The following is a 14,478-nucleotide window of genomic DNA, read 5'->3' on the forward strand; positions in this document are numbered from 1 at the left end:
CCCAGGGGCCAGAGACACTCGTGTACCCAAGCGAGCACAGCATCGATGCCCCACCGCTATGGCCAGTGCCCCCAAACTCCCTGTGCCCCCAAGGGCCAGAGACACCCGGATGCCACAGCAAGCACATCATCAACCCCCCACCACTGTGCTCAGTGCCCCCAAGCTCCCTATGCCCCCAGGAGCCAGAGACACCCAGGTGCCCAAGCCCAGAGCAGCAACAGGGAAGCTGCCTCCTCCGTGGCAATGGTGCCGCCCCAGCTCTGGCCCCTCAGCACTGCCACAGCCCTGGAGCTGCTCTGCTGGGAGCCAGGGGCTGTCATGGCTCTGTCACCCACACAGGCAGCCCCAGGCCGCTCAGCCCCTGATCAGTGTCTGTCGCCTGGATAGGGTGCCCATGCCACTGCCGTGGGGAGCCCCCAGCAACCCCTGGCTAGCCCTGGGCTGTGTCCCCTCCTTCCCTCCTGCCAGGCCACCACGCCTACCTCTGCCTGCACAGATCATTGGGACCCCCAGCCCAGAGCAGAAGCATATGGCAGTTCCCAATGGGACACAGAAGTGTGTCCTGGGATACTGAGACATTCCCAGGAGGGGACAGCACCCCGCCCATCCTTGCTAGGCCAGCATGGCAGCACTCGGCTCCCTCTCACTGCAGTGCACCCCTACTGCTGTGTCATGGTCCCCACTTCATCCCTCACATGCACTTCAAAATACTTCTGCAATAAGGAGCCTGGTTTGGACCTTCTGTGTGTCCGAGTTGTGGGCTGCCCCCGGGATGGGGCTGCGGGCAGGAACTGGGGCTGCTGGGGCACAGAGCAGGCAGGAAAAGCTGCCTCTGCTCCTGCCTGCCTGCGGTCACCCTGGCCAGACACAGCAGGGGCAGACATACCAGACACCACCTCTCATGGCGGTGATGCCACTGCGCCCCGGCACTGGGAACCAGGCTGGGCACAAAGGGGTGGCAGGGCTGGTGCCCCCGGCAATGCCAGGGGCACAGTGAGGGGAAACACATCCTGTGTGTGACAAGAAAAGAACTGAGTCTTGAGCCACCCCAGCTGCAGGTGGGGATTTTAATGGGCTGGCAGAGCGCTGTGGGGTGGGGATCCCCCTGTGGCAGTAGGGCACTCGGGCAGCCCCAGGCAGCGCAGGGTCCGCACGAAGTGGGGTGGTGGGGGTGCACAGAGGGGGCCCTCGGGCAGCACGAGCTCCTGCAGGTGGATGTGGAGTGGGAGGTGACGGAGCTGCTGCGGTGAAAGTCCCAGCCGGGACAGCAACTCCTCGTCCAGCACCTGCAATGTGGGTGAGTAGCTCAGTGGGATCCTGGGGGCTATGCTGAATCCCCCAGCCAGCATCCACCCTGGCCACATACCTGTGTGCGGGTCGGGGCGGCCTCGGGGGTCAGCAGGAAGGGCACCCCCAGGACACTGCCCACACGGGAGGAGTGCTCGTGGTCACCCAGTGCTGGGCATAGCAGCAGCGTCAGGTGCACCTGAAGCTGTTCTGGGAAGGCTGGGGAGGCACAGGGGAAAGATGGGATTGTGTGGGTGGGGCAGCATGGCAGCATGGGGTGTGCAGCCACTCACCTGTCTTGGGCTGGAGCTGGAGGAGGGCACAGCCCCCCCTGGCACCAAGCACCCGGTAGCGTGTCAGGGTAATCTTCACCTCCTTCCTGGCCAGGCTGTGGCGTCCTGGGGCTGGCACTGGTACCACCTGTGGAGCACAGCCCTCAGCACTCCCCAGGACACCTCCCACACCCTCAGCACCCTCTTACCATGGCAGTGTCACCCTGCTGCTGCCAGCACAGCCCAGTGCGGATCTCGCCCTTCGCCTCTGCCGGGACTCCCACAGTGACAGCACTGCAGGGAGAGGTGGTGAGGAGGGGACAGGACCCCCATGCCAGCACAGCAGGGGCCCAGGGACTTACCAGTATGTGGCAGGGTACTGGCCTCTCTGGCGGGCTTTGGTGAAGAACTGTTGGAGCTTCTTAGTGGTGTGGTAGCAGCTGGACAGGAGGACGAGGCCAGAACACTCCCTATGGAACATGGCAGCTCTGAGCCCCAGAGGTGGAAAGGCCCCCCTGGCTCCGCCTCAGGGCCTTCAACCTGGAACCTCCCACCATACCTGGCAGGAGCTTTCACCACATGGAGGTCAGCAGGGAGGCCCAGCCGTCGCCTCAGCACTGGCAGCAGTGCATCCAGGCTCAGCTCGCCAGGCTGTCCTGGGGAGAGGTTGGGGGGTCAGCACCTGCTGAGCCCCCGAGGTAGGTACCCCCAGCAGACCTCCCTTCCTGCCCCATACTCACCCAGGACAGGCAGGCCCGGGGGCTTGTTCAGTGCCAGCAGGGCTCCTGGCGAGGGGAAACCTGGTCAGGATGTGCCCCTGCACTGTCTCCCTTGCCCCCATCTCCCTCTCCCCCTGGTACCTTCCTGGTGCACCACAGAAGCCTCCAGCAGCCCCAGTATCTTCTCGGGGCCCAGTGGCCGCCTCTGCCTGCAGGGGATGGAGTGAAGGGGGGTGCATGGGTGGGACTCCTCCAGCTGCCTACCCTGACCCTTCCCTACGTGTCCATAAATCACTTCTCCACTGACTACCCTGCCTTGCCAGGTGTGCCCCTGCACCCACACCTGTACCCCCTTGCCTGTCCCTGCACCCTCACACTTCCCCAGCCCGTGCTCACACATCTGCAACCCCACGTGTTCCCACACCCACCCCATAACCCCTCTGCACTCACATGTGTGTGTCCCCACGTGCCCACAGCCTTTGTGCACCCATGTCACACACACCGTCTCACGTGCACCTCACATACACGCACCCCTCGTGTCACATATCCCCTCACGTACATGTGCATTCCATGTCACACACCCCATGCACATACACACACACCGTGTCATACACCCCCCCATGTCACACCCCATGTCACACAGACCCCATCACACACGCCCCATGTCACACAGATCCCGTGTCGCAGTGTCCCCACGTCCCACGCACCCCATGTCCACATGTACCCCATATCACATGAACCCCATATCACATGTACCCCGTGTCACACACCCATGTCACACAAGCACCCCGCGTATGTACACACAGCCCCCATGCCACACGTACATCGTGTACACCCGCATACCGTATCCCACGCACCCCACGTACACACGCATCCCCCGTGCACACCCCCCATGTCAGACACGCCGCGTCCCATGCACTCCGTGTCACACACGCCCCACGTCACACCCTCCCCGTGTCCCCCACGTTCCCCCCTCGCCCGCTGACCCCGCGGCGCGCGCCCCCGTTCCCGCTCGCGCCAGCTCTCGCGCGGCGGCGGCGGCGGCGACTCTCCCGGTGCCCGCCATGGCGACCCCACTGCGCCTGCGCCGAGCGGCCGCCTCGGCATCCGGAGAGCCCGCGGCCGCGGCCATAGAGCGGCGGAAGCGCGGGCAGAGCGTCCCGCCCGCAGGTGCGGCAAGGCGGGGAGCGGCGGCACCCGCCGGGGGGGCTCCGGGCGGGCGGTTACGGGGAAGGGGCCACGGGGCTGTCACTGTGGGAGAGAGGCCCGGGGCGGGGGTTCCCCGGGGGGATGGGGCCGGGGCTGCGCTGGGGAGGCGGGCAGGGAGAGCGGCCCCGCCTGACGCTGTGCTTCCCCAGGACAGCACCATGGCCTCCCGCGGGGGTCCCCGCGCCCCCGGCACCGACGGCAGCGACTTCCAGCACCGGGAGCGCGTGGCCTCGCACTACCAGATGAGGTAGGTGTCCCTTCCCCCGGGGGCTCCCGGGGGGGACACGCGACCCCCAGCAGGCTCTGACGGCCCCGCGCTCTCTCCCCAGCGTGACCCTCAAGTCGGAGATCAAGAAGCTGATCTACACGCACGTGGTCATCTGGCTGCTGCTGCTGGCCCAGATGTGCGTGGGGCACCTCAAGCTGCTGCCCCACGACCAGGTGGCCATGCCCTACCAGTGGGAGTACCCCTACCTGCTCAGCATCCTGCCCTCCCTCCTGGGCCTGCTCTCCTTCCCCCGCAACAACATCAGCTACCTGGTGCTCTCCATGATCAGCACCGGCCTCTTCTCCGTGGCTCCCCTCATCTACGGGGCCATGGAGATGTTCCCCATGGCACAGCAGCTCTACCGCCATGGCAAAGCTTACCGCTTCATCTTCGGCTTCTCGGCCGTCTCCGTCATGTACCTGGTGGTGGTGGTGGCCGCGCAGGTCCATGGCTGGCAGCTCTACTATAGCAAGAAGCTACTGGACTCCTGGTTCACTAGCACGCAGGAAAAGAAGAAGAAATGAGTGTGAATGGGTGGGCTCCGTGAGGTGCTGAAGCTCTGCAGCTCAATCCTGTGGGGCGGCGCTGGCGCAGCTCCGGTGGGTGGGGGGCCCCCGGGGACCAAGCTGTGGGTGTCTGAGCCACGCCACGGCCCCGGGCTCGCACGTAATGGGGAGGGGGGAATCCCCGAGGGCTGGGGCCGTGGAGGGTTCCCTGGGGTACGTTCCCCTTCGTCTGCGTGTTGCTCTATGGAAATAAAGCACCGTCCGCGCTCCCACGCGGCTCTGGGCCGAGGAAGCGCGGCCCGGCGGCGGGGGGGGGGGCGGCGGGCCCGCGCGGGCCGGTGCAGGAATGCGGCGGGGCCGGCCCGGGGCGGGGCGGGGAGCGGCGGCGCTCGGCCATGGGGCGTCCGGTGCTGCTCGCCGCCGCCGCCGCGCTGCTGCTGCTGCCGCCCGGCACAGGGGCCGCCGTCACCCACCTCAGAGTCTCCGCCAACTTCGTGAGCGCCGGGGAAAGGGAGGGAGGTGACCAGGGAAGGTGGGTGGGGGGCGGGCGGCGCCGCGCTCACCCCTGTGTCTTTGCTTGCAGGAGTGCCGGGCCACCGGTGAGTAGCGGCGGGGCCGGGAGAGGGGCAGGGCTGCCCGCGCGGGGCTGTCCCTGCCCGGGGACACCGGCTCCTCCGGGGTGCGGCGGGACGGCGGGGCTTCCCCCGCCCGCTGCTACCGGGTCCTGGAGGATGGGGGACTCCCGGTCTCCGGGGCATGGGGCTCCCCGCTTCCGAGGAGTCTCGACCCCCGGGGCTTCCAGGCTCCCGGGGTTCCCCGCTTCCAAAGACTTCGGATCCCCGGGGCTCCCCGTTTCTGAAGACTCCCGGTCCCCGGAGTTCCCCGGCCGCCGGGGCTCCCCGCTTCCGAGGACTCCGGATGCCTGGGGCTCCCCATTTGCGAGGATTCCAAATCACCTGGGCTCCTCCCTTCCGCGTATTCCTCCCCAGGACTCCCCTTTCCCCCGGCTCTCCTCTTCCGAGGGCTCCCAATCCCCGGGGCTCCCGGTGCCTGCGGGACCCCCGGCTCACGGCCGCTCCCCCTCTGCTCTGCCTCCGCAGCCGACAGGACGCTGAGCCGTCCCCGCTGCCGCCGCCCGACCCGCCCCGTGCTGCCGCTGGAGCCGCCCGCCCTGTCGCTGAGCCGTGCCCGGCTGTGCCTGCCCGCGCAGCCCTGCCAGCCCTGCCTGCGGGTGCGGCTGGCCCTCCCCGCCGCAGGTACGGGCGGGGGTGGCGGGGCTGGGCATCCCCACGGTGGGGGACACGCACCCCGTCCTCCCACCTGTGTCAGCACCCCACGCCGATTTCTCGCAGAGCTCGGCGGTGTCCGTGGGCTGCTGCTCACCTTCCTGGAGCTGGGCTCCAACCGGGCCGGCTGGCTGCAGGTCTGGCAGCGGCGCCGGGTGCTGGACAGCTCGACGGTGAGTCTGGGGTGGGTGTTAGGGCCTGGGGACACCGGGGCTGGTGGTGCCCATTGACTCCCTGCTCCCCGCAGTGGCAGGTGCAGTTCGACTGCTTCCCGGCTGAGAGTGGGCAGCAGGTCCTTGTCTCCCTCCGCACCATCCCAGACCGGGGCTTGTCCCTCAGCCGCAGACGCCTGGTCACCGCTGAGCCACGTGGTGAGAATGGGGGAGTCCCGGGGGGTGTCTTGGGGGGATAGTGGTGCCGGCTGACCCCCTGCCTACTCTGCAGAGCCCGTCTTCACCCATGCGTGGGTCCCTGAGGCACGGGCCATTGAGGTGTGGGTGCCCAAGGGTCCTGCCCTCATGGTGCGGCTGTGCCATCAGCTGGCCCTGGAGTGTGAGGAGCTTCCCCAGCCCTTCCACCGGCAGGTAATGGCTCTGCCCCCAATACTCCCATCTCAGACTGAAGGGCACACTATCCACCAGCTTATTCTCCCTCTTTGCGGCAGGTGCGGGTGCCAGGCGGCCACCGCGTCTCGCTGCCATATGAGTTCCTGGTGCCCTGCCTGTGCATTGAGGTGGGTCACCTTCCCCCTGCAGCCACTGGAGCCCCTGTCTGCCCTTGCAGGAGAAGTGGGGGCACATCCTGTCCCCCACTCCTCACTCTGCTCCCCTAGGCCTCCTACCCTCACCACGACAGCTTGCGGAGCAAGCGCTGCCCCTTCCGTGATCAGCCGGATGCCTGTGAGTGCCTGTGGGGAGGGGAACTGGGTCCCAAGGGTGTCCCCCAGCATCCCCAGCCCACTGATGCAGTGTCCCACAGATGGCCCTGAGCTGTGGTCCTCGGTGCGCTTCCACGACTACAGTGCCAGCAGCAAGGACCAGATGGCAATGGCGCTGACTGCCAGCTGCCCCCTGCACCCACAGGCCACGCTGTGCTGGAGGGAGGCAGCGGATGAAGCCGCACCCTGCCACAGCATCCCCAACTCCACAGCCAGCGAGGAGGAGCAGGTGAGGGGTCCAAGTCCCAAGGTGTCATGGGATGCGGGACCGTGCCCCTGGCTGGGGCACCCACTGGACCCCACAGTCCCCTGAGGGCAGCAGGTGAGCACTGAGGTGTCTGCGGACTGCGTGGATCAAGGATGGTGACAGTGACACACACTTTGCGCATTCCAGGTTTACACACTGGACAAGGTGGACGTGCACCCCCAGCTCTGCTTCCGAGTAAGCCCCTGTGGGTGGGTGGGCACCACCTGGGAAGGGATTGAGGGGCCATGGTAGGCAATGGCAGCTCACCCACCCTTTCTGCTGATCCCTCAGTTCTCCTACAGGAACAGCAGCCATGTGGAGTGTCCCCACCGGCCAGGTGAGCCCCACAGGCAGAAGGCACCCCTGAGCTGAGCACATCCCTCACACCTCTCATCCCATTGGGCATTCTGCAACCTCCCCTCTCTCTCTGGTGGCCACAGAGACCACCTGGAACGTCTCAGTGAGTGTCTGGGGACTGCAGCTGCGCCTGCACCTCAGCTCCCGCATCCCCGCGGCCTTCAGTGCAGCCCTGTGCCAGCGCCGGGGTGGGCAGTGTGAGCCTGAGGCCCCTCTCTACACTGTCACGCAGGTGAGTGGTGCAGGGCTGGGGGGACATGGTGGGGACAGACCTGCACTGACCATACACTTCTGCTTTGCAGCCAGAGGGCTCTGCCCCAGGGGAGCTGGCGCTGCTGCTGCCAGTGCAGGTCCTGGGCAGCTGTGTGCTGGTAAGGTGACCCCTGTGCTTGCACCTGCTCCATGGGGGACATCCCAACACGGCCCTCCCCTCACCCAGCTCCTTCCCCAGGTGTGGCGCTCGGACGTGCACTTTGCTCGGAAGCAGCTGCTCTGTCCCGATGGTGAGAAGAGGTCCTGGGGGGGATGCAGGGGGCAGCAGAGATGGGCAGACACCCCCCTTACTGCCCCTTTCCCAGTCTCCCGCAGGCACTTTGGGCTGCTGGGGCTGGTGCTGGCACTGGGGCTGGTCGTGACCGTGCTGCTCCTCAACTGCTGCAGTGCCTGGAGGCCGGACAATGGTGAGGGGCACCTTGGTGGCCTGCAGGATGGGGCCAGCAGCCACGATGGTCATCAGGCTGGACTGTCAGGGTGTGCTGGCTCCTGGGCTGCAGATGGTCCTGGAGCAGTGGATGGTGGTGGATGCCAGGGTTTCCTCCAGGGGATATCAGTGGGATGTGGGGCTGGGCTGTCACTGCTGTCCCCTCCATTCTGTAGGTGTTCCGGGCGGGCGCCCTGTGCTGCTGCTGTACTCACCGGACTCGGAGGAGCATCTGGGGCTGGTGTGCGCCCTGGCTGAGCGGCTGCGTGTGGGGCTGGGCTGCGACGTGCGCCTGGACCTGTGGGAAGCAGGTGGCTTGGGGCAGGCAGGCACCCTGCCCTGGCTCTATGCCCAGCGGAGCCGCGTGGGCCGCCAGCGTGGCACCGTCCTACTCCTCTGGAGCCGGGGCAGTGCCCAGCTCTTTCGTCGGTGGCAGGTCGGGGTGGCCAGTGGGATGCCTGGGGATGCCCACGACATCTTTGGGGCAGCCATGGCCTGCCTGCACGGGGAGCTGGGTGCGGCAGGCTGCGGTGGCGGGTGGGTCCTGGCCTACTTCAGCCGGCTCTGCAGCCCCCGCGATGTGCCCCGGCCCCTCCGGCCCCTGCCCACCTACCGCCTGCCCCGGCAGCTGCCTGGTCTGTTGGGTGCCCTGCGGGGTAGCCCCCCGGCCCCCCGCTGCTGCCACCGGGGCAGGGCTGGGGGTCTCCTGAATCGACTGATAGAGGCAGGGGCTGAGGAGGGCAGCCAGCCGCCCCGGCCCCCTGGGGCAGCTGCTGGCACATGAATGCCTGAGCTGGGACTGAGCTGGGCATGGCTGCAGGGCAGGCAGGGCTGGGCACAGCCTTGGTGAGGGCAGGGGCTCTGCCGTGGACGGGCAGGGCTCAGGTGAGCATGTCCACTGCAGTGCAGGAGGGGTGCCCATGGGTGCCTCAGCCAGGGGCCACGAGGGTCCAAGCAGGATTGGCCTCAGCGATGGAATGGGCTGAAGTGGCTGGAGCGAGCATCCAGTTGGTCACCTGGGGCCAGGAGCAGAGATGTTGTCCTGGGCAGGGACAGCTTTATTCCTATTCAGGGACCTGCTCCAGAGGAGAGCCTGTAGAAGCCCCTTTGGACAACACAGCCGAGCGAGGGGTTGACGTGTACTGGAAGAAGCCAAGAGGTGGGGGGACTCCCTGCCCAGGCACAGGGGGCTTAGAGGGGCAGGCGCTGGGCACAGCCTGGCCCTTCTTGCTCTGACATTGCCAGCAGGACCTGGTTTGTGGTGGAAGCAATAAAGGCGTCATTTCACCCTGCCCTGCTGTCCATCTGGTGTGCCGGGGGAACTTTGTTTGTGCCCCCGGGGGGGTGGAGGCTTCCCCATGCCCCTCTGCAGCATGGGGCGGGGGCAGGAGAAAGCACAGCCTGTCCCGGCACGGCTGCCACACTGCATCCCACAGTCGCTGGGGCTGCCTGGTTCCAGCCTGGGCACCGTGCCCATGCCATGGGGCCAACTTCATCCCTGTGGGGCCCCAAGCCCTCCCGGGGGTGCCGGGGCACGGATCCCTCCGTGGTCGGTGCGGGAACAGGAGGCCCCACCCCAGGGCGGTTGCTGACGCCACGCAGGGACCCGGGTGTCCGGGATCAGAGCAGGAAGCAGGAGCCGTCGGCCGCGGCGGGGCCGGTGGAGCCGGGAGTGGGGCTGTTTGGGAGCAGGCAGCGTGGGGCCGGGGCGCCCCACGGCCCCGGCCCCGCCATGCCCACGCTGGGGCAACTCCTGCTCGTGCTGGTGGTGACGGCGGCGGGTGGGCGTGGGGGCCCCCGCGACAGCCTGACCTGCTCCCAGGTGGGTCGGTGTCACCAGCACGGGGGGACTGGGCAGCCAGCACCACCACCGGCCTCACTCCCGCCTCCCCCAGGGCCTCGCCTGCCGCCTCTTGGGTAAGTGCCACCACCACGCCATGGCCCCCAGCTCACCCAGGGCATGGGGACCCACCCCCACACTGCCCTTCCTGTCCCCCCAGACACCGACGTGCTGTGTGGGACGGAGCCCCCGGGGCCTGGCCATGGGCTGTCCCTGGCTCGTCTGCGGCTGGAGCCGGCACTGCACTGCAGTGAGCCCACGGCCTGTGTGCCCTGTCTGGAGGCGCGTGTGCGCCTGGCCTTGGCACCTGCCACCAGAACCACCCCTACCACTGAAACCCACCACTCCGTGCTGCTAGGGATCCCTGGGGCAGAGGATGGCAGTGGCGGGGGACAGTGGTCACCAGTGGCTGGGGTCACCTTGTCTCAACCCAATGTCACTGGGCTGCTGCTGCTCTCAGGGCACACATTTGCCTCCTCCCGCTGTGTGGCCGTGGAGGTCTGGGCACCTCTGGCCCCCACACAGCGCAACCGAACTCTGGTACGTAAGTGTGGGGACTGGCAATGGGTGTCCCAGCACTGTCAGTCCCTGGGCACTGAGGATGTGGGCGCTGGCACTGGTGCATCTCCATGGCACGGGGGTCCCGTGCCCCAGGGAGGTGGGTGCTGGCGGTGCCGGTGCCTCACCGCAGAGGGGTGGTGGTTTTCCTGCCCAGGGCTGGGTGATCTTCCGGTGCTTCGAGGCACCGCTGGGCTCCGAGCTCCATGTCACAGCGTACACAAACTCACGCGGACAGCGGAGTCTGAGCCGGCAGAAGCGGGTGCCAGGTGAGCCCCGGCGTGCCACCTGCGGTGGTCCCATCCCCCTGCCCACTGACTCCCTGTCCCCACAGACTGCTCATGGCCCCCGGCACAGGCTGCTGTCCCCCAGTGCCAAGGTACGTGCTGGTGTCACCCCACATTGGTTTGCCTCCCCGGGGGAGAACTGGGGGATGCTGGATGCTGGGGGCAAGAGTGACCCTGTGGGTGCCATGCCCTGTGCCATGTGGCTGGATGGGTAGTGCCAGGAGGTGGGTGACCTGAGCTGGCTCTGGTGCAGTGCCCAGGCTGCAGATCTCCCCAGGGCAGAAGGAGGTGGTTGTGGAGGTGCAAGGGGCTGTGGCGGGGCACAGCTACACGCTCCGGCTCTACCACAACCAGAGCCACAGCACTGGTGGGCCGGGACATGCAGTGACCGCGGTGAGTATGACCCCCTTCCCTGACCCCCCACCTTGGCTGATACCTGGCTGCTGCCCCCTTCCCTGTTCCCGAGAAGCCGTGTCTGTGTTACAGGCAGTGTGCTGGGAGAGGGTTCCCTGGGAGCAGGTCCCCCTGGGTGACCTTGGTGGGGCACGATTTGCCATGGGGTGACCCACATCTGGTTGCTGGTAGCAGAGCAGACCCATGAACTACAGCCTGCCTGCTGATGAGGTGCTGCCCTGCCTCTGCCTGCAGGTGGGCACCCAGCTGGGGCACTGTGGGGGTGGCAGGGTGCCACCAAAAAAGAGGCTTTCCAGGCTCCATGTGTCCCAAGGGGACCAGCTGAGTCACAGTCACAGCATGGATATCCCAAAGCCTCCCTTTTCTTGTCTCTCTCCCTGCTCCCAGGTCTGGCTGGAGACCCAGGACCCACTGAGGGCCACCCTGTGCCCCTTCTCCCATGGTAGCTGTACCTTGGGGCTGGGGTGTGGGGTTGCTGGGACACAGAAGGACCTGAGGGGAGACTACATGGGGTGAGACCCTTCTCCTGGTGCCACCACAGATGCCAAGGCCTGGGAGCGACTGTGGATGCAGAGCCAGCTGGTCCTGCACACTGAGGGGCAGGTGCTGACCTGCTCCCTCTCAGCCCCCTGCGACCTCCCAGCCAAGCTGGTGGCCTGCTGGCAGCCAGTGCCCTCCGGGCCCTGCCAATCCCTCCCTGGCCTGCAGCAGCCCACCATAGGGCAGGTGAGTGGGGCTCTGTGGGATGCTGGGGGCTCGTGAAGGGTGCAGGTGGCATTCATGGAGCAACCCTTCCAATCACAGGGACCCCAGGAGTTTGGAAGGCTGCAGCCACACCCCAATCTCTGCGTGCAGGTAGGACACCTCTCTGCTCCACAGCTGCCCCATGGGCAGCCCCACAGGCAGCCCCAGGCACTGCTAACCCGCTCTCTGGGGCAGGTGTGGAGTGGTGGGCAGGTCCGTTTGATCCAGTGCCTGCGGGACCGTGAGTACTGCTGGGGTGGGAGGGCAGGGGCAGCCTGTGGGTCCAGCTGGGGGGAAGCCCGCCCTGGCCTCCCTTTGCCGCCCCCCCAGCCCCCTGGCACATCCCCAGGAGCACTGCCCGGCCGCCCTGATGACCTCCTGCTGCTGGAGCATGGGGGGAATGCCTCGCTGTGCGCTGTGGAGCGGGATGCCTGCACGCCCCTCGCCAGCTTCACCAGCATGGTAAAGGGCAGGGACACCCATGTCCTGGTGGCGGTGGCAGTGGTGGCACTGGGACTCCTGTGGCCAGCAGTGGTGGCACAGCTGTCTGACCCCCTGCGCTGTTGCAGGGAAGGGGGCGCCCTGGGCTGCTGGAGCAGGATCTGCAGCGGGATGTGGCAGCAGGGCAGTGCTGGCAGGTCAGTGTGGGCAGCCAGCAGGTAGTGGTCAGGGACCAGGCAGCATCTGACATGTCCCTGTGTCCTCCCAGATCTGGCACCCTGAAAACAGCACCGAGGTCGTGCTCTGGGCCTGTCCCATGCACAAGTGTGAGTGTCAATGGCCATGGTGTGGGAGAGGGGGAAAAATGGGAAATTGAGGGAGGGCACCCACCTGCGTAGCCACCTTCCTGGGTGCCAGGGGCCCTTGGTGGATATAGATCCTGCCCCACAGACCTGCGTGCCCGCTGGGCACTGGTGTGGATGGGGGTGCTGCTGGCGGCTGCCTGTCTCCTACTCCTGCTCGTGCTGAAGAAGGAGGACATGAAAGGTGAGTGGTGCACCCCTGGGGGCTATGCTTGTCCTGGGACCCCTCCCAGGATCCCAGCTCACTGCCTCTCCTCCTCACAGGATGGCTGAAGTCACTGAGGGCTGGTTATGGCTCTGAGGGTGAGTGTGGGGTGAGCCTGGGATCTGGGGGATGTGGGCAGACATAGGGGTCAGGGGGCAGAGCAGGGTGGGGTCCCCTACCAGAACAGGTCCAGGCTTGCCTGCCCCACAGGGTAGGTAGAGGTGTAGGGAACAGAGAAGAGGGTGGCAATCCTAGCAGTGGGAAGACAGGTTGTGTCTCCTATGACCTGTCTCCTATGGTGGCTGTCCCTTAGGGTGGGTAAGGGGATTCGGGAAGGGGACCGGGGGACTGAGCAGGGGATGGGTCCCACGTCAGTGATGGTCTTAGCTGCTTCCCATCGTGCCTGTTCCTTAGCTTGGGTATGGGAGGTTGAGGGACAGAGGCAAAGAATGCTCTCCTTCCATCACGGGTGCTCCCAGCATGCCTCCCACCACAGGAAGGGTACAGGGTGCCTAGAGGGATCCAGACACTGATGATCCCCCCAGGTCCCCTGCAAGGCCGGCGGGCACTGCTGGTACACGCGGCGGAGCCGGCGGCAGAGCGGGCGGCGTGTGCCTTGATGGCTGCTCTGCGCCCACTGGGGCTGCTGGTGGTGGCAGCACCAGGGGGTGGCAGCGGGGTAGCGGCATGGGGACCACTGCCCTGGCTGCACGCCCAGCACCGCCGGGCACTGCGTGACGGTGACACCATCATCTTCCTCCTCTCTCCCGCCGCAGTGGCTGCTGCACAACAGTGGGACACGGGGGCCAGGGTTGTGCTGGAGGCTGGGGCTGCTGAAAGCAGCCTCATCCCGCAGCACAGCCCTGGCCCTGCTGATGTCCCAGCCGTGGCACCCTGTGAGGTGTTTGCGGCAGCTCTGTCCTGTGCCATGCCGGCACTGGCAGCGGGCACTGGGCGCTACATGGTGGTCCAGCTGGAGGCCTTGGTGCCGGCAGTGCCCCCAGCACTGCAGGCAGCCCCTGCCTTTGCACTGCCCACTGAGATGGGGGCGTTCCTGCGGGCACTGGTGGGACCAGCCTGGCGGCAGGGACGGTGGCCAGAGCCATATGTGGCAGCGGTGGCTGAGGGGCTGCAGCGGGCGGTGGGGGAATAAAGGGGTGACAGTGCTTTTCCTGACTTTGAGTCCAGCTCTGAGTCCAGTGGGGAGTGGGATGTCTTGGGGAGGGATGATGGGGGGACTGGAATGGGTAGCGGAGGGATGATTGGGAGGTATAGGGGGATGGGGGCAGGAAGGGGGTCTGGGCTGGCTGGAGGGTGAAGAGGAAGTGGGTTGGTTTGGTTGGAGGTTGGATGGGGAACTGGACCAGTTTGGGGTGGTGATGGGGAACTGGACCAGCTCATTGTGGGATGAGGGGGAACTGGGACAGTTTGGAGGGGGGAGTGGGAGAGGGAATTAGACCAATTCTAGGTGGGATAAGGGGCAACTGGACAAATCTGGGGGCAGTGAGAAGGAACTGGGCCAGTTTGGGGAGGTGAGCGGGAGCTGCACCAGTTAGACTGGAGGGGGGGGAAGGTGAACAGGACTGGTTTGGCTGGGCGGGGATGGTGATGGGGAGTGTCCCCTTGGATCGGGGGTTGAGGGCCTCGCCCAGCCCGAGCGAGTCCGGTGCGGGGTCACCGGCCGCGGCCCAGCCGAGCCCCCTGCGCCGGGTGCTCTTGGCCTTGGCCCCTTCCAGGCGGGCCGGGCAGGCGGCGCGGATTGGCTGGGCGCGGATTAGCTGGGCGCGGATTGGCTGGGCGCGGATTGGCTGGGCGCGGATTGGCTGGGCGCGGATTGGC

At 66.8% G+C, this 14,478-nt stretch overlaps 5 protein-coding genes across 8 annotated transcripts in view; 4 read left to right on the forward strand and 1 right to left on the reverse strand.

Annotated features, from left to right (window-relative positions):
• Window positions 1-737, forward strand: part of LOC113945838 (tubulin monoglycylase TTLL3-like) — a 4,721-nt gene extending 3,984 nt beyond the window's left edge. Inside the window, 1 exon segment of the mRNA XM_027640483.1 lies at window positions 6-737. Within this exon segment, the coding sequence (XP_027496284.1) occupies window positions 6-574 (569 nt within the window). The 3' untranslated portion in view covers window positions 575-737.
• A 298-nt stretch (window positions 738-1,035) lies between these two features.
• Window positions 1,036-4,246, reverse strand: RPUSD3 (RNA pseudouridine synthase D3). 4 transcript variants are annotated; one of them, XM_027640484.1, is made up of 10 exons: window positions 3,638-3,728; window positions 3,265-3,449; window positions 2,420-2,487; window positions 2,300-2,344; window positions 2,119-2,215; window positions 1,922-2,029; window positions 1,769-1,853; window positions 1,581-1,707; window positions 1,367-1,506; window positions 1,036-1,286 (listed from the first exon to the last, which is right to left on the reverse strand). In XM_027640484.1, exons 2-10 carry the CDS (start codon window positions 3,408-3,410, stop codon window positions 1,068-1,070), a joined length of 1,035 nt encoding a protein of 344 aa, XP_027496285.1. In that variant the 5' UTR covers window positions 3,411-3,449; window positions 3,638-3,728; the 3' UTR covers window positions 1,036-1,067. The 4 variants fall into 4 exon arrangements, with proteins under 4 accessions (XP_027496285.1, XP_027496286.1, XP_027496287.1 ...); XM_027640485.1 differs by lacking the exons at window positions 3,265-3,449; window positions 3,638-3,728 and adding an exon at window positions 4,136-4,246; XM_027640486.1 differs by lacking the exons at window positions 3,265-3,449; window positions 3,638-3,728 and adding an exon at window positions 3,136-3,167.
• JAGN1 (jagunal homolog 1) lies at window positions 3,341-4,533 on the forward strand. The gene is made up of 3 exons (XM_027640489.1): window positions 3,341-3,448; window positions 3,637-3,734; window positions 3,817-4,533. The coding sequence occupies exons 2-3, from the start codon at window positions 3,646-3,648 to the stop codon at window positions 4,277-4,279; spliced, it is 552 nt and encodes a 183-aa protein (XP_027496290.1). The 5' UTR covers window positions 3,341-3,448; window positions 3,637-3,645; the 3' UTR covers window positions 4,280-4,533.
• A 74-nt stretch (window positions 4,534-4,607) lies between these two features.
• Window positions 4,608-9,061, forward strand: IL17RE (interleukin 17 receptor E). The gene is given in 17 exon segments (XM_027640880.1): window positions 4,608-4,648; window positions 4,650-4,755; window positions 4,845-4,860; window positions 5,362-5,517; window positions 5,614-5,720; window positions 5,795-5,918; window positions 5,992-6,131; window positions 6,212-6,280; window positions 6,380-6,446; window positions 6,526-6,713; window positions 6,879-6,926; window positions 7,023-7,068; window positions 7,172-7,320; window positions 7,391-7,459; window positions 7,540-7,591; window positions 7,667-7,768; window positions 7,965-9,061. Coding segments are annotated over 17 exon segments (2,088 nt in total). The 3' UTR covers window positions 8,573-9,061.
• A 192-nt stretch (window positions 9,062-9,253) lies between these two features.
• The window catches only part of LOC113945859 (interleukin-17 receptor C-like), an 8,625-nt gene continuing 3,400 nt past the window's right edge, over window positions 9,254-14,478 (forward strand). Inside the window, exons 1-17 of the mRNA XM_027640520.1 lie at window positions 9,254-9,610; window positions 9,684-9,705; window positions 9,789-10,168; window positions 10,344-10,455; window positions 10,521-10,565; window positions 10,727-10,866; window positions 11,062-11,121; window positions 11,275-11,329; window positions 11,429-11,613; window positions 11,692-11,742; window positions 11,827-11,872; window positions 11,981-12,093; window positions 12,201-12,269; window positions 12,341-12,398; window positions 12,523-12,618; window positions 12,699-12,737; window positions 13,185-13,780. Coding sequence (XP_027496321.1) covers window positions 9,269-9,610; window positions 9,684-9,705; window positions 9,789-10,168; window positions 10,344-10,455; window positions 10,521-10,565; window positions 10,727-10,866; window positions 11,062-11,121; window positions 11,275-11,329; window positions 11,429-11,613; window positions 11,692-11,742; window positions 11,827-11,872; window positions 11,981-12,093; window positions 12,201-12,269; window positions 12,341-12,398; window positions 12,523-12,618; window positions 12,699-12,737; window positions 13,185-13,780 — 2,409 coding nt within the window. The 5' untranslated portion in view covers window positions 9,254-9,268. The remainder of the gene's footprint in view (window positions 9,611-9,683; window positions 9,706-9,788; window positions 10,169-10,343; window positions 10,456-10,520; window positions 10,566-10,726; window positions 10,867-11,061; window positions 11,122-11,274; window positions 11,330-11,428; window positions 11,614-11,691; window positions 11,743-11,826; window positions 11,873-11,980; window positions 12,094-12,200; window positions 12,270-12,340; window positions 12,399-12,522; window positions 12,619-12,698; window positions 12,738-13,184; window positions 13,781-14,478) is intronic.

The sequence above is a fragment of the Corapipo altera genome, unplaced genomic scaffold (genome assembly GCF_003945725.1).
Source record: "Corapipo altera isolate COAL_440 unplaced genomic scaffold, ASM394572v1 55, whole genome shotgun sequence".
NCBI lineage: Eukaryota > Metazoa > Chordata > Aves > Passeriformes > Pipridae > Corapipo > Corapipo altera.